The following is a 23,999-nucleotide window of genomic DNA, read 5'->3' as shown; positions in this document are numbered from 1 at the left end:
TGCATAAGACAAGTTAAGCAAACCTGGAATATCCACATTTTAATAACAATGAAGTAAATATTTTAAAGCTACTTCACTATGGATTATGTAGTTTGCGAACAGTACTTGAATGCAGCATAATGCTACATGTGCTGCAGCTAGAAACTAAGCAAAAGTACAAAATTAACAGCAAGTTATTTGTGATTAAATAATCTAACTAATCAAGCTACTGGAAGCTTAGAAACAAAGAATGTTTCCCTGCCTTAATGCTTAATTTCTTTTGATAAAGTGGAACGGAAGTCCGATTTATGTGCACAAACTTTGCAAATAAATCTGATTATTTATTTGTATTACTTCTTCACTGCTTTGTGGCGTATTGATCCCTAAATCAGGACTCAGCACTGTCCTTGGGCTCAAAGTTGCTAAATTTAGAGAATTACTCCTGTGGTTTGTGTTATTTCTTATAAGAATATGATTTTTATTTACTACAAATAGATGAGTAGATAGTTTAACCTGTTGAGGAAATGAAGTGATTTCTGAAGTTAATCAGACTGTAACGAGCAGAGAACACTGCGGTTACTACTAGCGACAAAACGGAAGACATTAAATAAAAGCTAAAAACAGGAGAAGTTACGCTCCTTACTTGGATGGTAGTCTGGAAATTAAAGTCAGCAGTAAATCATAATTGAAATAATAGTCGGGTTTTCTTTGGGCTTTGGGCCATAATTGCAGTTAATCAGTCAGGCCGGCTCATGACACAACGCCTATGGGCTTGGGCCAGGTCTGATTTATTTAGGCTCTATCGAAACTATTGATTAGTGAAATTGTTTCTACTGTAAAACATGTTAATATCTGGACAGATAATAAGAGATTGAGTGCATTTTTATTTGAGAGTTCCTCCCCTCCGAGATTCCTGTTGTTTTTTGCTTTGCCCCACTTTGTGGAACAAACCAAAATTTATGTTCTCCCTGGAGAGCGAGGCTGTTCATTTTTTCTCTGTTGCAACAAGAAATCAGCATGTTGCCTCTGAGTCTCTGAGTTTCACTTATTTTCTCTAAACTTGACTTCAGCTCCATTCTGCGTTCATAATAAGGACATCCAGCTTCACTTTCCTGTGTTAAGCCTTACAAAGACAATATATTTTACTCATGCTCACTCCCACAATGTGTGGGTTTAGCAAAAAATGTTTACAGAAATCCCTATTTATACATCGCAGCACAAGGAATCCACAGGAATATAAACCAATAAATGTTGGTTGCTTACATGCTATGCACACCTGCACATATACTAATAAATAGCTTAAAAAGTTGCACACAGCCTGCCATAAATCATAGACATTCCGTCCCTCAAGCACAGCGGCAGAGTGCAGCTGAGTTACAGTAAAGGAGCTGAGAGTGAAAATCACTGCTTATTACTTTGTCTGTACTGTAGCAGGGCTGGAGAGCTCCCCTGAGGTTGCAGTAATTTACTTGTCCGATACCTCTTTTCTACACGTTTTTCTTTCTCTGCTTCCTCTGTCCGGCATCAGCCCCTGGAGCCGTGCCGACACATAAAAGATACTTGGCCACAGTGTCAGAACTCACGAGTGGACAAAACTGTGGCTTTAACGAGCATGGCAACGTCAGCTCCCGTTGCAATATCCCACACATCCTTTTCTTCTTTGCTCATGATAATGAATATTTAATGCACTTGTCATCGTTCAAAAAATCTCATCCGCACGGAGATTTTAAGGTCTGGCTTGTGTTGTCTCGTTTTGGACGTCTTGTCTCTGTTCTATTAGAGTGAGGCTCCCTGGAGGACGTGGCAGTCGTTTTGTCATAACGTCTTGTTTGGAAATGTTTTTCCTACTTTTCCTTCTCCGAAAAGTCGGAAGGGCTTTTATCATCCAAAGAGCACCATTGGATGATTAAAGTCTCTGTTGAGCAGTTGCCCTTCTCGGGGGCAACAGAACAGCTGGTTTCTGCAGTAACCTAGCATGTTGGATTCAGAAACATCGGCTCCTGCCAGTCTCTCTTATGAGCATTTTGGGTCACTGTTTAACTTCTGGCTGCCTGTCCCTCCATGTTCCACCCTTCCATGAATTTTTGTGGTGTTTTATTTGATACACCAACACAAAGCAGATTCTAGCTGTAAAATGGAACTAAAATAGGTCATGGTTTTCACATTTTTACAGAAATGATAAGTGGGGCACACATTTGTATGCAGGTCCTTGACTTGTGGCAAACAGGACTTATGGGGGTTTTTTTGTCTTGGATTTTGTGCCACCATTCTTCCACAAAGGCTGGAATTTGTGTCTAATTGTATTTTTATTACCTGAATTTTGGCTTCTGGAGACATTTAGTTGCACTGGATTTTATTTTTTCTGAAAGTTAAATAGTAGATATACATTCCACAATGTGCTTCTTTCCGTTGGTCCATTTGATAAAATCCCAATGAAATATATTGCAAATGTGGTTTAAACAAAAAACATTGGATACCTTTGTCAGGTTAAGCTTGTATCTTCTGCACAAAAGGCACATACAGCTAAGCACTTGACAGAATCCCGTTGGGGGCGTTGGGGATCTTGAAGTTTTCCTTCATTCTGCAGCTCAGACTCCTTTTGTCCAAACATCTGCTCATACTAAAGCCTCAATAGGCCCAGTAATTGCCATCAGATCTGTCCTTTTCAATCCTTCACTATTTCATCTTATCGTTTCTGGCATATTATCCGTGCTCCACACACCTATCAGCTGAACAATTATTCACACTAATGATCAGCTATTTTAAGATGCGTCCCATTGGCTGGATCATTTACAGCATCGACTGCTGATGGTATTGTGAAGCCGGGGAACAAAGGCTCATTTGGAGGTTCAGTCAATGACTGCACTTCGCCAGGAACATTTTATAAAATTTTTTACTAAATACTCCGACTGCTGCAATAAGCAATAAATTAATTAATTGATTAATTAAAACAAGTTCAACAATTCCCATTTGTGGGATTTCTTGTTTGTTTTATCTCTTTTCTCTCTTTGGATAATAAACATTGTCTCTCGTTTTGAAGGACAATGTAGTTTAGAGAAACTTCATAATTCAGTTTATTTGTTGTTTCCGTTTTGATTATTTATTTTGGATATTCTAAATGTCTTCCTGTTCCGGTGATAAATATTCATTAATATTTAATGTTTGAGAATGTCGTCTTGCATTATTATGCCATTACCAATTTGTTACTTAAAATAGTCTAAAAAAAAACTGTATTATCATTTATCTCAATAATCGGAAATAGTTTATCATCTAGCAGTTTTCTAAATGTGATAGGCATACTTAATATATGTTTATTGCTTTCAGGGCAGACACTTTTTATGAACAAAAAAAACATGCATTCCAGTTGAATATAGAAGTTATCCCTGTGGTGTGTGTAAACTCTGACTGGACAAAAGAAGAGATTTTTAGGAGAATATCATAAAGTATGTAAAGAAAATATAAGTTTCTTAAAACTATTTTTAAGAAAGGTTAAATTATTTAAAGTGATTATTAGAAACATTTTCTTTATGAGAAATGTTGAAAGAAACTGACCAGAGCATGTGTTTTTGTCTGGTCTGTACATCTTCCTCTGTGATTACATGGATGCCTTATTCCTTAACTGCTTTTAAATCAGTGTTACAGTTTTTCAATTTCTCCACAAACTACTGAGTTGGAACTGACTGTTTCTAACGGATGGGAAAAGAAAGCAATTTTATGTTCACATGGCATTAATTCATTTTGTGTGCATCCTTATCAGGCAACCAGGCACAGATGTGAAATTATTTTACAAAACAAAATTGGTGCTCTTTGTCATAACACAGAACTTAAGGCCACTGCTGTACCCAGAGGAAGTAAAACAAGATAAATGTCTCTCATTTATTGGCCTTATTCACAGTTTTTTCTATAATTGTTTCCATTGTTTTGCTAATAATTTAAAGAAGCTGACACTAACTTTTTATTTTGCAGAGTTGTTGAAAGTGGTTTAGTTAGAATAAAATGATTCAAAAATGTAATATTTAAACACAAACCCCACAAATATGGATCTCTCAGCTGAACAAATGTGATCCACTCAGAGTTTTACCGTTTCTATCATCGTCTCCTGAAAGATCATAATGTGCTGGTTTATACAGTATCTCATAGAGATCCACAATCCACTTTTTTCTCTTCTGATCCCAATGTCTGAGGTTTAATATCAATTAATACCAATCCGATACAGAAAATCAGTGACATTGACTTCAAATGCTTATTTTTTTAAATTTATGTGATGACTCTGCACCAGTACAGCTCACTAAAATAAATCTATAACTTCAGAAGCTAACAGGTAAAAACATTGTCAGGACTGATATAGACATTGATATTGATATTGTTATCAGATCAGTGCTTCTTAGTAACCTAGGAGAAAAGAAGAACCACAAAGAAAGGAAGAAAGTTTTTTTTTTTTTTCTCCAGAATATCATTGCAGTTTTTGTACCAGAACATCTGAACTGTGAAAACATCAGATCTGTTTAAGAATGAATTTATTATTCATCAAGGAGTATGATTATGTTTAGTGGCATCATTGTAATTGTAATTCTAAACATCATCGGTTATAGATATGCTTCTTTGAGAACTGGCATTTTAATTGCATGATCTTTGCTTACTCTAAGAACACACTATTAAAAAGAGTAAAGAAAAAAAGATGATTATTTTGGTGTGATTCGTACACTGGCATGATTTACAACAGTGAAGAAGATCCAAAATAAAGTCCAATCTGTGGAATCACACTGATTTAAATCTATAATTGTTCAAATTATTGACACACAATAAAATTTATTATTTGTTTTGTCGGTTTATAGTCACAATAATCATTAATTAGTCACAATAATTGCATTTTTGTCAACTGCTTTATACCTCACAGTCTTCTAAGTCTTGGCTAGTATTCTCTTATAAAAGAGAATTTTGAACTCAATTGGACCTTCCTCGAGAAATACAGGTTAATAATACAAATCTTGCAACTTATGATTGGAAAATAAAAAGTGAAATATTTGTATGTTTTTTCTCGATAGCAGGTTCTGCCTTGTAGTTCCAAAGTGCTACACTTCTCTCTGTGTTACCGTATACTGGCAATGAAAACGACTGGAAATTACATTTTTAAATCTCCTGCATAATGTGTTTTTGTTCAGTGCTGCATCTAATATTTACTCATTTAAACACTCTTTCAGATGTGTTTTTGTTGTAATTACTCAAAATTAAATTCCTAATTTAAGAAATTTATATTTGAGGATTGAGAAATTTTATTTGTTCTGGTACGTTTTCTAAATAATGAACTTACCCGTATGTTGTTATACAGGGTTTTCCACAACCACCCCCAGCAGGCTAGGCACAGTTTGTTTATGTTAAATAAGCTTTTTAAACACCAGTGACAGTGATTTTTGATTTTTTAGGCCATCCAGAGTTCACCATCCCCGCATTTTGCTCCAAAACAAACCAAAGTGGGCTGGTTCGTTAATGTTCCGTTTGTGCCGTTAAAACAAACGCAGCAAAGTTGTTTTCAATTTGGATTTTGGCTATTCCAATATCCGGTGCGAGCGGCGCCTTACTCGAGGTTGATCCAATTCATGAACGCTAATTTCGGCCAGCCGTTCTCTAGGTCTCCCCTTTCCTCAAGGTGTTGGAGTTTCACTCAGGGAGAGTCAACAAATTTTACATCCAAACTCTCCTGAGAAACTAATGGAAATAGATTTCTTGCCTTGTGACCAACTGACACAAAATTTATGACACAAAATATTGAGTATGAAGTACTCATACTCAATATTTTCAGTAATTGTAATCTTAAAAAGTATATATTTTGGATGGCCTAAAAAATAAATTTTAATATCTCGGAAACCAAAGCTGCACAAACGGAGCACTAACCAATCAGACTATTTGCTGGATTATTTGAGTAGGTGGGTGTCAGCTTCACGGAGGTCTGTTTTGCTTCTCCCATTAAACACCAAGTTAACTAAAAGCTCTCCCTCTTCAGATGCCAAATAAGCTGCATTTCCCTCCCAATTCTTTTTTTCTTTTGCATAATGACCAGTTGTGTGCACCTGTAGTTTGTGAAGTAGAGGAATCCTAACGGCTTTTTTTCTTCATGTTGGCCACATTTTCTGTACTGACTATTTATTTTTCTAATTTTCAGCACTGACCTTACTGAAAGGGAAAACTTAAGGCTTACAAAAACTTTGTATTTTCTGTCCTGGAGGGTATACTAAGAAGCTGGTTCAGTTGTGAAGCAGGTTAAGTTAACCTTGTGATTTAAGTAAAGCACCTAATTTTCTTAACTAAATGATGCTGCAGGTATATCTATTAGCAGGTTTAATTTTGCCTGCACTTTGTTGTGTACATTATTTTACGTGTATTTAACAAGTTTACCAAAATATAAAAAATGTCATTCAAACTGCATTTGTTTTACTTTTTACTTGTACTTTTCATTACATTACTTGAGTACATCCATTTTTACAGTAATTTTCATACTTAAGTACAAGACATTTCAGATATTTTAATACTTTAACTCAAGTAACATTTCAATCAGTGACTTTTACCAAAGTCATATTTTGGAGAGGTACTTATACTTTTACTTGACTCCGAGATTTCAGTACTTTATACAACACTGCTCCTGCCAACTGGCTTCACTCGCTGTAATTTCCAAATTATGATGCTTCATCATGCACCTCCAAATTTTTGTAACTATTAACACAAAACCCTCATTACATGACGTACTTCTCAGTGAAATGCAGGTAAAATCATTTTTAAATGACTAATAGAGGAGTTTCAGAAAGAGCACGAGCTTCTTAAAGAGACAGAGACCCAATTTCAAGGCATACATTGATGAAGACATGTCTTAAGTCATATTTTATTACTTAAATTTTTTTCTCACTGAAGGTAACACAGTTGGTTGATCTGTGAAAGTTTTCAGTGTGCCTGGAAAACCCAAGCTACTGTCCCTTTAGCCGTTAGACAGCTGCTCTGCCATTCCAGCAGGTCTCAGCCTCTCCATTCTCAGATTTACCTTTTAGTCTCTAATGATGATTAATGTGAACTGCACGCTTATTATTGGCATATTGACACCACTGTTGAGATGAATAACTATGTAAGGATGCTGATGCACGTTAGTCAGGTCCTTTTTCTTTGTTGTTGTTGCTATTTTTCTGTGAAATTTATTGATTCTGCATCTGTTAAACTGTGAAAAATGGATTTGTGGAAAAGGCTTGTAAACCACATCTAAATTACTCCAGATTTGTCTTTTTGCTAAAACATCCCATCACCAAATGAACAGCAAATGGAGATTTATTAACAGCTTTTTGAAAGAAAAAACAACAAATCTCCACCCTGATGTGCGTTGTACTGGCTGCATTTGCAGGACATGGTCCGTCGGGGGGAGATCCTGGACGACAGCATGGAGGATGAGTTCTACCTTCGCCGTCTAGACGCTGGGCTGTTTGTTCTGCAGCTGCTGTGCTATATTATGGTGGAGATCAGCAGCTCAGGGGTCTCACAGGTACAAACACACACTCACTATCTGGCTTTTAAATGAGTTTTCTCACCAATCAATTATCATTAAGGCTTTCGATTACGGGGCCTGTGGAAGCGGACAGCCATCAGATTGTTTGTATGGTTGTTTTACTGAATTAGCTCACACATCCCACACCTAATCAGAGCTAACTGAACTCGTTGATTGCTACTTTTGTTTATGAAACTTTTTTTTTTACGTTGATTCTGTTCATTTTATGCTTTTTAAAGTAAAGTACAAGTCATTATGTTCTTTAATTCTTCTTTATTAGACCAACAGTTCTTCTGATATTAACCAAGCGTCTGTGTTCTATTGATTGGTTGGTGGTTGTCATTGAAGTGAAATTGAAGAAGCAGTTCTCACTTTGTGTGTCAGGAGATGCAAATCACACCGATCCAGCATATTTCACACATTCAAAAAGATGGCACACATTTCTTAAATATTTAGATTTTTATTTTAAAGGGGGCCGATTATGCAGAATTTATATCCTTCCATTTGAGTCTCAACTGCTTATAAAAATGGCTCAGCGCTTAAAAAAAGCTTTTCAGCTGTTTTTTAGCAATAAGTTGATGTTTATCGGTGTCTGAAAATTCTGAAAGTTTCAAAAGTTTCCATATTGTTGAGTCACAACCGGTGGGCACTACTCTGTTGCCTAGCAACCCCAGCTGAGCTTCAGCTGGTTTTACTGCACTTTACCACATCAAAGACAAATGTTTTGTGGTTGACTTATCCTCTAGAACCCACTTGCCGCATTCTCATTGGTTGTGCAGGAGATTCCACTTCTGCTTCTCAAATATGTACAGTTGTATAGTTGCACATCTGTTTGCATTAATTTCAGGTGCAAGTGTAAACAGTGAGTTGGGGGTGGGGTGGGGTGGCCAGCAGTAGCTTATTTGGATTTAAAGTGACAGGAGGCCCTAAAACGGCTCAATCTGAAAGGAGCTCAAAATAAGCAGAACCGAGCAAACGGAAATCTATTTATCTAAGAATAATTTTATGCCCCCCAAAAAAATCATTCTTCATATTGCGTATGAAATCTAAGAATAATTTCTTAGATATCTAAGAAATCTGATGTTCAACACAAAGATTGTATGGAACATGTATTGTATAGCACATAGACCAGGGGTGTCAACATCCAGTCCTCGAGGGCCGGTGTCCTGCAACTTTTAGATGTGCCTCTGCTGCACCACACCTGAATAGAATAATTAGGTCATTAGCAAGGCTCTGGAGAACAAGGAGGAGGTAATTAAGCCATTTCATTCCTGTGTTTTGTACCTGCAGGACAGTGGCCCTCGAGGACTGGAGTTTGACACCCCTAACATAGACATATTCTAATCTGTTCAAGGAACAAGATTCTGGTCCATCGGAACAATTTATAGATGAAATGAGAACATTAAATACAGAACAGACCAAAAGTTTGGACACAACCTTCTCATTCAATGGGTTTCCTTTATTTTCATGACTATTTATAAGGCAAGAAAGCCTACTTATTGACCTGACAGGGCACACTTGTGAAGTGAAAACCATTTCAGGTGACAACCTTTTGAAGCTCATCAAGAGAATGCAGATTGTGTGCAAAGCAGTAATCACAGCAAAAAGTTGCTACTTTGAAGAAACTACAATATAGGGCGTATTTTCAGTTCTTTTACACTTTTTTGTTCAGTACATATTTCCACATGGCTTCAGTGTGAATCTACAATGTCAATAGTCATGAAAATAAAGGAAACTCATTGAATAAAAAGGTGTGGCCAAACTTTTGGTCTGCACTGTATGTGTAACAAAAAATACTGACTGAATACTAAGTGTCAGCTGGATTAAGATTATATAATTAACACAAAAAAGTAAGGACATTTGTGGTTGGTCAGTTGTTTCCTTATTGTAACTGTGCTTTTTGGAAATAAATTAAATTTGTTACTTTAAATGATGCCACACTGGTTAGGACAATTAATTCTGGGTTCAGGATGTTGGTTGTGCCAATAAAACTCTTCCATAACATACTGGTGTAAATATACTGACATTTTCATATTAGTTTAAATTTTGTCATTTGTGATATGGAATTTTCTATATCCTATTAAGATTTTTATAGCCCTTTATATTTTTTACCAATATTTTTTACTTGTGCAATGCATGTCAGACAGGAAGTGAATAGAGAACTAAAGCCTGTAAACAAAATGCAGGAAGTCAGGGTCACTTTATTTGCATTTATAAAAACTAAACGACCAATATTTCTAACTTACTAGTATTGCATGTCAATATGGCTTCTGAACATTTCCAGTAGGGAGCTGCTCCACCTCACCAGATATTGAATTTGGGAGTGTTAGAACCAAATAATTGAAGGCACCAAATAACAGACAGACCTGGAAGCTACTGTTCATTTTTTCTGTACCAAGCGAGCTGCAGAGGCTAAAGCAGCTTAACTCAGAAAACAGATAATTTTTTTATTCCTTAAAAACAATAATGTTTTTGTTTTTTCTTTTTGTAGCTGCAGCAGCGGGTTCATCAGATTCTCAACATAAGAGGAGGCTCGGTCAAAGTAGTCCGCCACATCATGAGAGGTGAGTTCAGCTCAGTGTCTGCTAGCCAGTTCTAAAAAGACTTTCAGTGTCTCTCTTTCACTAATTCAGTGTTTCAGTTCTGTTTTCACTGTTTTCTAAAGTCACTCAAACACATAGAGACGCTTCCAAAGCAGTGTTTTTCTCAGTGATGATCATGCTGCCTTTGAGGGCAATTCCTTACATCTTCACCCCTGCAAGAATTTCCTCCTTTAGCATTAATTTATGTTAAATTATGGTGTCATGGAAATTTCTGCATGTTTACTGAAAAGCCGCAGAACAATGTTAAACTATTTCCTTTCTTTGCACTGAATACCAATAATATCAACATCTATAATTACTTTAGTAATCAACTGTTCTGATGATTAATCAAATACAAATAAATGAAACACATAATTTAAGTCATTTATAAGAACATTTACTGCCTGAAATCCAATAAAAACATGCCTTTAATGAACATTTGATCATTTGTAGCAAAGGATGAATTTTTAACATGATGTGAAAAGCTCAGGAGCTTTTATGCCTGACTTAATTTCAATACTGTGCAGAGCTGATCAGTTGACTATCATTTTTGATTAACTGGCAATAATTATGCCATCAAAGGTGTCTAGTAGAACTTTTTTATAATTTGAACCAGCCAAAACACATCAAGTTATGGTTTGGACAGCTTTATGGACAAATAAGGGTCCAAAATATTTATGATGTTACAATTTTGACTTTTTTCAGCTCTGATTATGGTGTTCTTTGTGTGTATAGAGACCTCACAGATGGAGTGTATCTCTGAGGCAGAACTGAAATGCTTACAGTATATAAGACACAGATGGAAAAATAAAGATGTAATGCTAGTAAACACAGTAAAATACAGCCGGACAGTAGCGCTTATTGTTTTTTATTCACATTGCCGGCATTCAGATGACAAAATTCCATACTCAGACACTTCCTGACATGTATATTTGCACTGCAGTGTAATCACATCCTCTGTGTGATAGCGAAACAGACTGCTTTCTGCTTTAAGATTCCCCGTCCTGCCATATTCGGTTTGTGTTTGCGTTTCAAAAGTTGTAGGTGTGTAGTTTTTGTCCCTACACGACGTCCATCCTTCCTGTTTAATCGCCGGGTACAGCTTGAGGACGACACTCCGCTCACACACACCCTCCGGCCTTTGCGACGTGTAAACGCAGTAGATGGAGTCATCCGTCACACTCTCCAGCGAGCGTGGCGCCTCTCCAGTGCTCAGAGCGCCACCATGTTTGTGCTCACACACAGAAAATCTGTTGTTGTCGCTTCAGTGCTCATCGGCATATTTGCATACACTTGGGCCTGGCTTGTCCACACAATGTTTTCACTTGGGTGTATAAATGGGTTTTCATTGTATTAATTACATATTTATATTTTCACTCCCGACCTTTTTCAGTGTAGGTGACTCATTCAGTTGGCGTTTACTATTGAAATGAGGGATCGGGCCCAATATCAAGAAATTATGATGTCATTCTCATCTGTCGGATATCATAAAGAATATCACTGATGACATGTTCAGTTGTCTAGGTGTTTTATTTTAAATCAAGCTCTGCCACTTCTGCAGAGTTCAAGCGGTGTTGGAATAATTGGAGAAAACAAATTTCTGACGAGAAGTCATTTTGAAATTCTGTTATGTCAGAAAACAATTCAATAATCATTTTAATAATAGCTCAAAATATCTAGAGATGCATCCATCAGAAATCAATATCTGTATCTGTGCTGATATTGAAAAACGTTCTAGATCTGATATTGTTGACAATGTGCCCGATCCATAAGAACAGATCAATTAGTCTAATTCTATGCTTTATTTATTTTACATTGTATTTAGAATTCCTAATTGCTATTTTTGAACCATTTTACGAAGGTAGTCAACCTATTGTTTTTGTCAGATTCTTTATTATTAATTTTCCATTAGCTGTTCTACTCATAATCACACTAACTGATCAAATTAAAATGATTTTTACATGTTAGCTTGTGAAGCTACTGGTTTATTTCAGTGTACTGTACTGGAGCAGAGTATCAAGTAGATTTGTAATTCAGTACATATTGTGTGTATCTTGAAACACACTTAAAAAGAAACATTTTAAGTCAGTTCAGCTGTTTTTCTGTATCAGATATCGGTACTAAGCCTTGGATATCGGTATCGGAAGTGAAAAAGGTGAATCTGTCTGCTCATCTATACCAGCAGAGAACCAGAGCATCTAATCGTTTGAATATATTTCTGCTTTTCCAGCTCGCAGTGTGAGTTCTCAGCCTTTGCAGAAGGCCAACATGTGCAGACTTTTCCGATTTCAAGAGACCTACCTGGTCAAATTGAAATTGCAGAGAAAGGTTAAGCACATGCAGAGTGAGGCACCAACCGAGCCGTTTTGACCTTTAATGCCTTCAGCTTACCAAATTTAAAGCTGCACCGCAGGAAAAAGACGGCTCAGTACCAGGTGATGGCATAAAACCCCGGTGTTGCGTTTTAGATCATATGAGTCTCGATTTCACTGAGTTTCTTCTTCTGAGGATGAGAATAACATCCTGTGAGGTTAGGTTTTAATGGCACAGACTTAGCATATTGAAGGCTGACTGTTACGGAGACTCAATGTAACAGTTCATCTCACGCATCACTTGTGCTGAAGTTCAGAGTCTGAGTTGAGCTTTTGACAGGAAGGTGACAGAAACATGTTGCATATGATTCTTTTCACCCTGCAAAGCTTCACAGTTTCTTGCAAACAAGTTTCTTAAAATTCTTCCTTTCTATTTATCAGTCTTTTTTTAATCGTCATTGTTTAGATCAGAGTTTAAGGCTTTGACTCGAGTTACAAAAACTTCAGACTTAGTTTTCACTGTAAAGTGGTGATAAGTAGCAGAGTCTAGCTATTGCAACTTCACAAGCTTTTTTTTTTTTTTTTAAGCAATTTAGAAAATCTTTGAAAAAAAATTTAAATAGGAGGATTTTCTGGGAATAATATGGAGATATAATCCACAGAAAAATAACAGCGTCTTGGCCGGAGATCACTGTATAATGTTATTTGTGTAAAGTGTCTTCAAACTATGTGGATGTCCCACCAGTGTATCAAAATCTTCTATTTACAATTCATGAAATTGAAATTTCAGAAAATAATTATGAAGAATATTTAAGGTTATGGCAAAACATATTTAGTAATTTAAACATGTTTGCAGAGACTTCATAATCGTTTTTTATTTATGGTTGGTGAAGCCCGTTCACAATACATGATTTTAGGATTGTCAGCAAATTTTCAAAACCTGAGACCACACACTTTCTGACAAACAATTGTAGGTATAGCGGCTTTGATCATACCATGTGTGACGTCCAGCCACACAGCAAGAGAAACACACAACACAAACCAATTTCTCTCATTGACATTCAGATTCCAGACATAAAACCTTGTAAAAGCCCACTATCTCACACGTAAATTTAGAGTAAATAAACACAACTGGCGACGTGGAAGCAATAGCGATAGTTTGACAGCTTATTTTAAGCAATAAAAGAAAAGCCATTGGATAAAAGAGTGGACAGTTCATTATCATTATAACATCAATAGGTTATAATGATAATGAACTTTATGTCATGTTAATGATAAACAGCTGAAAAGTTACCGGGTTTATCAACTGTGGTACCAGTTTCGCTCCAACTCCTCTCCTTATCATTTATGTGGATATTCTTTCCACGAAATGTTGAATAAACATTAATGTTGTTTCCACATATCATCTCAAACTCTTGGTTTGTGCTATGTCAGCTGTTTAGGATTATTCTACGTGATTAAATCACCGTTTTTTTTTTTTTTGTTGTTGTTTTTGATTGGATACCCATCAACAGGCTGCATTCTTGCTCCCAGTCAGGAAAAATCTCACAAACTGTAGTGATAAACTGGCCAAGACAATCCAACATGTTGAATATGACCACTCCTGATATTAGATCGGAGTGGTCTGACGTTCTAGAGTCGGGACCTGATCAGTTATAACAGTCCACACATAGCAGGATGATCGATTATCACAAGCTTAGAACATTGGATGTTCTAAGATTGTCACAAGGGGGTAACCGGGGCAAAAAAATTGTTTATGTTTTATTGTTTTTGGTTGTTGTTTTCTAATTTGGGATATTTAAAATGTCTTCCAGTTCTAGTGTTCAAGTTCTGTACAAAATGAAAGTTTTATTGGTCTTTTGAGAGAGCACAAAATTGCATGAGGTTGCCATTGTCAATATACCACTTAAAAATGGACTCAAAACAACAATATCATTTATCGCAATAATTTCTGGGACAATTTATCCAGTGAAATTTGTTATGGTGACAGGCCTAATAATGTTTCAACTCACTGGACTAAAACAAGGACTAAATCTTTTAAAGCCATACCCTTTATAGCTTTAAAAGATTTAGAAACCTGCAGAGTCACAAGGGCTCTGTAGGTTTTCCTACAGAGTACCACTGAAAGCAGTTCTGATTTCAAACGGAAAAGTGGATCTTGAGCAACCAATTGAGAAAAAAAGACAAGTTGTTGTGATTTGCCTTCATAAGCTGTGTGGAATAACTTTTGAAGGCATGATGGTAGAAATATCATGCTATGGACTGTTTTGGGTCATTTGGCCTCAAATTGATGCTTTCTGAATTAATATCTCCAAGGAAACTGAGGAAATGTGAAACAGCCTCGTATCAAAATTTTTCCGTTTTAGACCAGTTAATGAAATGTAAATCTGATTTTACCTTTGACAAAACTGTTTCTGGTAATTCAGAAACAGTTTTGATAATACAGTTAAATACATTTGTATTTAACTACAATGTCTAATGGTTGTACTTTAAAGATCTTATTCTGTTATTTTTCAGAGAATCTGTTTCTTAAAAGCACGAACAGAATTTATGACTTCATAGCTCATAGTTCTGAACACTCTGCCGCCCCGTCATCTCTAGGACTGTCCTTGCTGTAGGTGTGTTGGTGCAGCTTCATTCTTGCATGTCTGTGTTTTGAATGGCTTGTGTTGGTCCACCTGCAGCCGCAGTCAAAGCCCCCACACCGCGTCCCCTTCCTGGAAGTGATCCCGCTCATATTCATGGCGGATCGGTCCTAGTCACTGACTTGAGTAATGGCAACGCTCAGCGCTGCATTGTCCTCAACCGTGTTGCCGTGGTGACAGCAGGGAGAGGGCAGTGGCGCGTTGAAGTAAAGCCTTGGCGGAAAGTTGAAGAGTCGTAGAGTCTCTGACCTTCCTGTGCGTATGGCTGACTGTAGAGCCTTTCAATAGACACAGAAATGGGTTCACAGTGACAGGCGGGCGCCTGCAAGATGCTGTGGATCCTCAAGATTTTATCAACTCTCTCTCTTTCTGTCCCTTTTGCTGCATTTAGGGATCAGTCAGACTTAAAGTTCAGCCATTTTTAGGCTGGTGTTGCATGCTCATGGGATCAAATCCATACGAAAGAGGATTAGGACAACTGAAGAAAAAAAACTGAAAAGCAAATTCTGACTTTGAATTCTAAGTCTATCAAATCTATGTCAAAATTCAAATCAATAACAAATTTCAAATCAATAACAAATTTCTCAATTACGTACAGTAATCAACAGACGAAATTAATTGGTGACAAATATGGTCACCAGTTTGTTTTTAAATTGGTGACCATGAGTTTTTGGAAACCTCTTGTATTTTGTGGCACTTTGAATTGCATTGTTGCAGGAATGTACTATGAAAATAAAACTGATTGATATATAAAATGAGCACCTATTTAAACATGATTCATTACTTGTTGATGTAAAAAAAAAAAGCATTCTACAATTTTCATGGTTTTAAAGTAAATACAACGTTAAAAAAATATTTTCCGATAGTTGAAAATTAAAAATGCTCGGACACAAGTCTACTCATTTCTAATACGAATGTATAATTATGAATATTTATAACCCTTACCTCAATGATGAAGCTAATGTGAACAAGACCAGCATTACACTAAGCCAGCCTACACGGGAAGACATTTAATAGAAGAATCATTAACAAAACATGTTAATATTAATCAAAATGTGATTGATATTAAAAAGTAAACCTGATTTTTTTTTTTTTTTCCAGTGACCCTTTAATCCAACCCTTCAGGACTGTTCATTTAAGTACTGCTGCCTCCACTTTCATAACTTAGTTTTGATGATGGTGGCAGGTCATAATTTAATTCTCCTCTGAGCAGTCAATGATACAGCGACCTCCATCTTCTGGCGTTGGTGGCTGTCACTGTTTGCCTTCTGACCTGAGAACCTCTCAGGAAGCCCATCACGTTCCCAGCAGCTCTGCTTCCTGGTTTTTTTCTTTGCTGCTGTTTTAAAGGTTATGCTTGAAATTAAAACCTCCAACAACTCTAATTGGAGCTTAACTCTTTAAATGTCATTTCACTGCGTATGTGGGGGAGAAATGTATGCATGACAAAAAAAAAAGTATATATTTTATTTTAGACATAATAGTAATATTCTGCCAGGAGAGCTGCTTTCTTCTTGTCGACAGTAATGATGAGCAGTCACCACTGATTTGGATTTGAGTTCTACAGGTTAAGATAAAGATTCTACAGTTTAGCCCAGTTTGAATGAAAATTTAATTTTTTCTGAAACGATTCCACTGAAAAGAAGTTAGCCGGTCATTTATTTCACGGCCAAAAGTACAGTCAAAATTGTTTCTTGTTGGTCGATCTGATTGGTAAAGAGATTGATCAGAAGATCTACGTCCTCAACCTGATGTATGGTCACCAACTCTGGGTAGTTACCAAGCAAACGAGATCACAGGCAGAAAAGTGAGTTTCCTCCACCATTGAAATAGTCTGAAATACAGTTACTGCAGTGAATATTTCATAAAGCTTTCCATAACATTATAAAAAAAGCCAAGTATTATTTGTTCCCAATATCTGTAAAGTCTTTTCTTAGTCTCATTTCATCTGCTATTATCTTTTATTTACAGCCTTGCAACCTTAAAAAGAATCTCTGCATGGAGGGCAAAAAAAAAACTGAAAATGACACCCGTTCCTCATTCTCCTAAACCCTGCTGGCTTTAGTCAGGAAAGCTCCCTTTATTCTATTGTCTCTGCAGTGTCTCCCAGAGTAAAACAGTTTTTTTTTCTTCTTCCATCTCTCTGTCTCTGGGTTTAATGTGTAATCCCTCCTTCAGAGGCAGAGCGGATGTGCGGATTCCACCGGGGCTGCAGCAGCTGCAACTTCCTCTTTCTGCACATTAGACTCACAAATCGACCGTCGAGCGGTCTCAAAGGCCTTGTGTGGGAGGCAGAAACACAAAATGAAGAAAACAGTGGAAATGTTCAGCAGCACTGCAGAATGTAGCAGGACCTGTTTCTGGGTTTTAGAATGACAGTCAGGATGTGATTATGCTGAGGTAAGGTATGCTAACAGGGAAGAAGGTTCAGATGCAGAACAATAAACAGTCAAAATATTCACAGAAAACTGCTATGTATTAGTTTTGCTCCTTTTCTTAATGGCCAAAAATATGAAAGTATTTAAATTACCCAAATTGAAGCTACAGGAACAGATCTACCTCTTAAAAATACAAATTTGTCATCATTTGAAGATCTTTAATAACTTTTGTATTGATCAAATAGAGGAATTGCCTTAGAGACCCTCCTGTGGTTAGTTCAAGTTTGCTTGCAAGCATATTCCAGAATGAACGTGTTCAAAGTTAAAATGGCAGAGGCACAAAACAAACACAAGAACACAAATTGAAAAACACTTTTTTTGTATCTCCATCTAAATTTTTAATCTGATTTTTATTTGCCTGCAGGTAATTCATTCTGATTTCTGGCATACTGCACGCTGCTGTTTTATTAAAGGAAGCAGCAGTAAGATATCACTTTGGTGTCTGAAAAAGACAAAACGACTAATCAGCTATTTGACAAACTGAAAGATTAATAGTGCATGACCTTGATTCTTCTTTGTATTCCCTCTGTGAAGTAAAACATTACTTCACAGTAATTTGTTGTCATATTGATAAGTTATATATTTTAATCACCTAATTGTTTTAATTGGTTAATCAAAACAACTGATTATGGAGGTCATATGACCACAACATTTATTCTTTAAGAATGTATTTTTTAATTAATTAAAGTGGTGTTTATAATATACAAAGTTTGCAAGAAATTAAATAGTGGTTTTTATTATCTTTATTCCATTTTAATTCTACAATCTGAGTTGTACTTTCTGAAGTTACTGAGCAAAATATTGAATATTTACATGATATTAATCATTTTTGGAATGTACTTTGTAAATGACTTTGTCATCACATTTAGAGATGGAATAAAATTAGACATAATGTGACATCACAGAAAGAGTTATAGTTACAGAATATGATGCTGAATTGCACACCGTTAGACCCACTATTCAGAATGGAAACACATCCAAAGCAACACTTATACTATGAAGTAGTATTCCTCAACCTTCATCCCATTACACACACTATTCATAACAAAATTACATTAAAGTGACACACACTTCAGAATCATTACAGGAATTGATGTTCCACAAAATCTCCTTCAGTTCTTTGTCTTTTGATAATCTGGTATTGGACATGGGAAGAGAGGAAACTGGGCTTTGTGTCTTCATTATGTTGGAGTTGATTATATCGGTATAACTCAGTTACAAGAATGAAAAGTCTAAACATGGTTTGATTTTCACTTGGTTATAGAAGAACTGTGAAGAATTTTTTTTGTTTTTGTTTTTTCATATATATACACCTTATTATCAAATCACAACTTGATTTATCCGCTGTTCAACTGTCTGATTTCTTAGAACGTTAACAGAATAAAAGCTTTCTTCTCTGCCAAGTCACAACAGATCTGTCTGCAGAAGTCAAACCTCAAAGTCTAGGATCTTCCCATTTTTTAATCCTGGCCGTTCTTCAGCTCAGGGCACAGAGTGGGTCCGTCAGTTTTTCTGGTCTTGGAGATGTTCTGATTGAAAGTCCACCTAGTTGGTTTGCAGAGCCTGTGCTGTCAAACCAACTAATCCCCGGTTTTTCTTTGGTCTTTTGCAGAGTACGCAGAGAGCATTGGAGATGGAAAGAGTGACGAGTTCAAAGAGGCAGAGAAGAAGAGGATCAAGGACCTAGCAGACAACTTTTAGTCTTTTATTCCTCATAAAGACACAGAAACCCTTCACCACAACCAAAACACAGTTTTATTCCTGTTGAAACTTTACTGAAACCAAAATACAAACTTCAAACAATAATAATAAATGCTGGTTTGTTTTGATAATGTACAGAAATGAAGTACCTTAAGACTCCCCCTGTATTCTTAGCTGAATCATTTACTTCCACTGTCCAGGTAAGGCAAACCCAGTCCATCCACTGTCGTAAATAATAATTTAAAGTTTTATTTGGTTAAATTGGTTTGCTGGAACAGAAATCCAACAGGAGATTGCAACAGATAAATTAAATCCTATTTAACCCGCTCTGCTCTGTTTGTTTTGGAATTTAGCTGTAAACTATTTTCTAATAAAACATTTGGTATTAAACCCCTTGCCTCGTTTTGTGGAGCTTGTTTCGTTAATGTCACGGTTTACAGACTGAGACGTGTGCGGCGTCCTGATGGCGGTCTGCTGCGCACACCAATCTCATTACACCCTCACCCGTCCCCCGTTGATTACTGTTGCACAGGAAGTGGCGGCATGAGAATCCTTTCTGAAATCCAACCTGCTTGTGCTGATTTTCTTTTTTTATGTCCTCAGGAACCCACAGACAGTTCAAAGCTGTGGAGGTGTGTTACAGTACAGCTGCATACAAACGATCCAGTTATTCTCCATTTTATGTATCAGATTCTATTAGATCATTCCTATTTTTATGCTTTGAAACTAAAGAAACCGCATTTTAATTAGTTTTTCATTAGAAATCAATGAAATCAGAATATTTATATAGATGTGACCCACTTACTTGTTTTACCATCTATTTTTAGTGCCAGAAAGATTGTAGAAGACATTTTACTAAATGTATAGAGATGAGATTTGTATTGATCAGAGTGCAGAGGGCTGCTGCTGACACAAATAAGCAGGCAGTGCTACAGCTCCTCATCTCATGCTTGACTTTCTGACCCGGCGCAGCGGAGAAAGGCTCATTACCACAACCGGAAAGGAGGATCTGGATGGAATAGTTCACCTCTGTAGACACTAAGCTCTTCACATTACACTGTAATAAGAGGAGATTTTAAAGGCATTGGGGTTTTTTGTTGTTTTTCTCATAAAAGTAAAATAACACCAAAGTAATATAGTAAAATATCTTCACTGACAGTGGACAAATTCAAGTTTCTGCTCACTTAATGTATTGTTTCCTTTTCTCAGAAAATTGTGCATTAAAAATTTTTTGAGTTTTCTAAAGTTATTGACTGTCCTGTTTGCAAATTAAAAATGTATGTTAAAGTTTTGTTTTTTTTTCATTAATTTCCACATTATTTGTTGTCTGTAAACAGCTTAACTCAGATTTTTAAAGTGGACCTGAGGAGCAGAGTTATGTAAATTTAACTTTTGGCTTTACATTGTGTTATAGTGTTTACGTTGCTGAACGGTTAATAGAGGAGCCATGTTATGATGAAACAGAGGCCCAATTTAAAGGCATTAAATTGCAAAGTCAAATTTCTTTTCAGTCATATCAGTATATATACTGAAGGAGACAAAATTGCTTGATTTTACTGTAAAATGATACAATGTGGCTGGAAAACACAAGGTACAATCCCTTTAACATAATTTCTCAGGTTTTCTGTTGCCTCTTACCAAAACTAACTCAGTTTGTGCCTCCCACAGTGACACCATTCACACTGAATTGTGTTATTGCACATCAGTGGGTCTTGATTAAAGTGCATTGACTGATTTGAAAACATTGCTGTCACATGGTCAAACTGATTTGTTTGATTTTCTTAAGAAATCCAATTCTTAAAAAAAAAAAAATTAAATCGCTTGTTTTTAGTGGGCATATTTTTGCTGGAATCATTTCACCCCCTCAGTTTGGAGTGTATCATTTTCTCACTCATCGAAGAGTTCAGCTCCCCTTCAAGTTCCCTGAATGGCAGTGGACTGGACGAGGTCACTGAAATGTCTCCTCACAGAACGTAGGCGATCAGTCCAGGCAAATTTTGAGCGACCCGTCGTTTCAGAGGACAAGCTGGTGTGAAACCAGACAGACTGACCCCAGCAGCATAACGGACCAGATGCCCTCACCATGGGAGGTAATGGTTTAGGAAGCTGCCCTAAGTTTTCCATTCAAAGCTTTCTTTTTGTGGCTCTTTACACTAAATTCCTTAAAACTGAAGTGAAACCAACCCTTTATTTATGCTTCATCTGTATTAAGCTCTCATTCAGCATGATGTCCTCTGAAGACCATGATTCCTGGCAGCAATCAGTGGAGCTGGGAAGAACAGGGCAACACGTCAACAGATGTCACATCTGCTTCCTCTCCTAAGTGTCTTCAGCAACTCTAATATCGCTCAGTAACAAGATGTGAGGGTGACGGGGGGGCAGCTGCGTACCATATCGGCGGTGGAGGCGCAGCCCTGCACATCTCTTATCAGTGATTATGACTGCAGCGTGTTTAACAGCGGTCGTACAGCAATTTCACAGCCGAGGGGAAGGGGAATAATTGTATTTTCCAAATGACTGAGTGCAAACAGTGTACCACAGTGCTGCTGGGCTCGCCTCTCTGGTCGGGACGAGGAGATGGCGTGTTAGAGCTGCTGGTGAGGACAGGGAGAGCAGCAATAGAGGGTGTACAAATCAGACGTTTGGGTTTTACAAAATCTGAAGTACAGCTTTTTCAAGTTTTCTTCTGTCTTTCACACATCTATAGATCCACAAAAGTTGTTAGAAGTTGTTTGAAAAACCTTCAAATAATTATCTTTTATGGCACAACCTAGGACTGAAAAAAAATGTTATCTTGAATACATTTGTTCAAGCTATAGTATGGAACATGTTTGTTAAAACTGTCACCATGTCATGTCAGTAAGAGACAGATAATTTGTGAAAACATTGAAGTCTTTGAACTCCTCCCTGGTGTTACTGCCTTCTGAAGAAATGCCAGGAGAAATACCAATCAGAGCCAGGAGGTGGGTGTTAGTGCTGTCAATCATACTTGTGGATGCACAGTTCAATATATGCAAATGGTGAAGAAACAATTCACTGTTACAGGAAAACCATTGAGCCACCCTCATAATTGGACATGCTAATTTGTTTTAGCATTCATTCCTATATTTATATATGTCATATATTCTCACCACATTGAGTTTTAATATGTAAAAAAAAAGGGAAAAAAATACTTTTTATCAAGGTTATATGGTGTATCTTTTAAGTGGACTTCTGCAGGCTTCTGCACTTGACAGTTGGAGAAGATATCAACATGGTGACGCCAATAAAAACATAGAACGCAATACTTTTTTTCTGAATATAGTTTTAGTTTTACATCCAATAAACTTAAACTACTTTAATTTCTTCAGTTTAGAGTTTCAGGTGCTATGTGACATTAATTTTAGACACACTCTTACTTCAGTGTTTTGTAAAATAAACATAAACAGCCTGCTACTGTTGATAAATGGCGGCCATTTTGAAACGTGACGTCGCAGAGTAAAAAAAAAACTGATGGGGTTCAATGTCCTCATATTGAACCGACTCTACTCTCATCATGTGAGCTGATGAATGTCAAAACAGAACATTCTGGCTTAATCACAGGGGGCTTGAACTGTCACAGAGAATCTAATAAAAAAAAAACAATGTTTTTTCTCCTTATTTCATTGCAGTTCTGTTGTATTGTACTTATTTACAGCTAAATCTAACTGAGACAGAATAAGGTCTAGTTTCTGAGAGTAATCCTGTTTTAATAGACATATAAAGCAAATATACTATAATTAAATGTTGCGTTTTGCAAAGTGAGGTTGTTCTTAACCTGCAAAAATGGAATTGTTTTTTCCAACATAGTACACATCTGAATAATTAACACCTCTGATTTTGATTCAGGTATTTTTACACGTTTTTCTTAATAAAATGTATTAATAAACATTGAAGGATGAAGGTAAAGATGCTGAATATTGCTTCCTTATATGTAAATGAACAGCTTTAGCATTAGACTAATTTGTGTTTATTGCTGATTAGCTACTTAAGTGTTAATATGATCAAATTATCAAACAGCTTTTAAGAAAACATCTGTCCTGTAAACATCTGTATAAACATGTTTTATGTGAAGTTAGAGTGGCATTGCTCCATACCCCAATAATGGATTATTAGATTTTTTTATTTTTAGCTCCAAGGTCCCTTCCAGGAGAGTTTCCTCTTCCTTGAAACCAAAACAGCAGTTCCAGCTCTGACAAACTTAATTTCTTCCTGCAATCATTGTATCCTAACATTAATTTAAACACACAGACTTAGTAAATGATGATCAATCTGGAGCAGCTGTTGGTAGCTGCTGCGCAGCAGTCCAGCTGCAGAGCTCAGCTGCTGCAGACTCGCTCTGGCTCTGCTGGAGAGACGCATCCGTCTCCACTGATTGTCCTGGAGAACGTGGCTCTAATGACCACTGCAGGGGCAAATGAACCATCATTTGTTAATCATCGTGAAATAGAAGGATAACGATCATGTGCAGGTCATTTGTTCTTACTGTTCTGAATTCTTTCACTTTGTTTCCCACAGAAGAGAAGTCGTTTCTGATGATGGAAAACAACAGGATTTTGAGCGGTGACGGTTTAACATTCTGATTTTAGTTCTCTCTGTACTTCCTGTATTAAGCTGGAGGATATCTTGGGAATGTCAGACTGCAGCAAACTTCTGAAATTTTATGTTGTTTTTTTGTTTTGTTTTGTCTTACAGAGCTCCTGGAACTGTAAGGACTGGGTTGAGAAACAGGAGGAGTCATAGTAGGCAATATTAGAAAAATATGTTTCTTTATTTTAACTCAAAGATTTATAAATGACCAA

General features: G+C 36.7%; 1 protein-coding gene across 1 annotated transcript in view; it reads left to right on the top strand.

Annotated features, from left to right (window-relative positions):
- The window catches only part of ctnnbl1 (catenin, beta like 1), a 61,565-nt gene extending 41,992 nt beyond the window's left edge, over window positions 1-19,573 (top strand). Inside the window, exons 14-16 of the mRNA XM_055048661.1 lie at window positions 7,361-7,498; window positions 9,993-10,065; window positions 19,091-19,573. Of these exons, the coding sequence (XP_054904636.1) occupies window positions 7,361-7,498; window positions 9,993-10,065; window positions 19,091-19,179 (300 nt within the window). The 3' untranslated portion in view covers window positions 19,180-19,573. The remainder of the gene's footprint in view (window positions 1-7,360; window positions 7,499-9,992; window positions 10,066-19,090) is intronic.
- Window positions 19,574-23,999: the final 4,426 nt, after the last annotated feature.

This window comes from Poeciliopsis prolifica, unplaced genomic scaffold (genome assembly GCF_027474105.1).
Source record: "Poeciliopsis prolifica strain line A6 unplaced genomic scaffold, Auburn_PproV2 SCAFFOLD027, whole genome shotgun sequence".
Taxonomy (NCBI): domain Eukaryota; kingdom Metazoa; phylum Chordata; class Actinopteri; order Cyprinodontiformes; family Poeciliidae; genus Poeciliopsis; species Poeciliopsis prolifica.
Note: the sequence above shows the minus strand (reverse complement) of the source record. Positions and strands in the feature narration are given on the sequence as shown.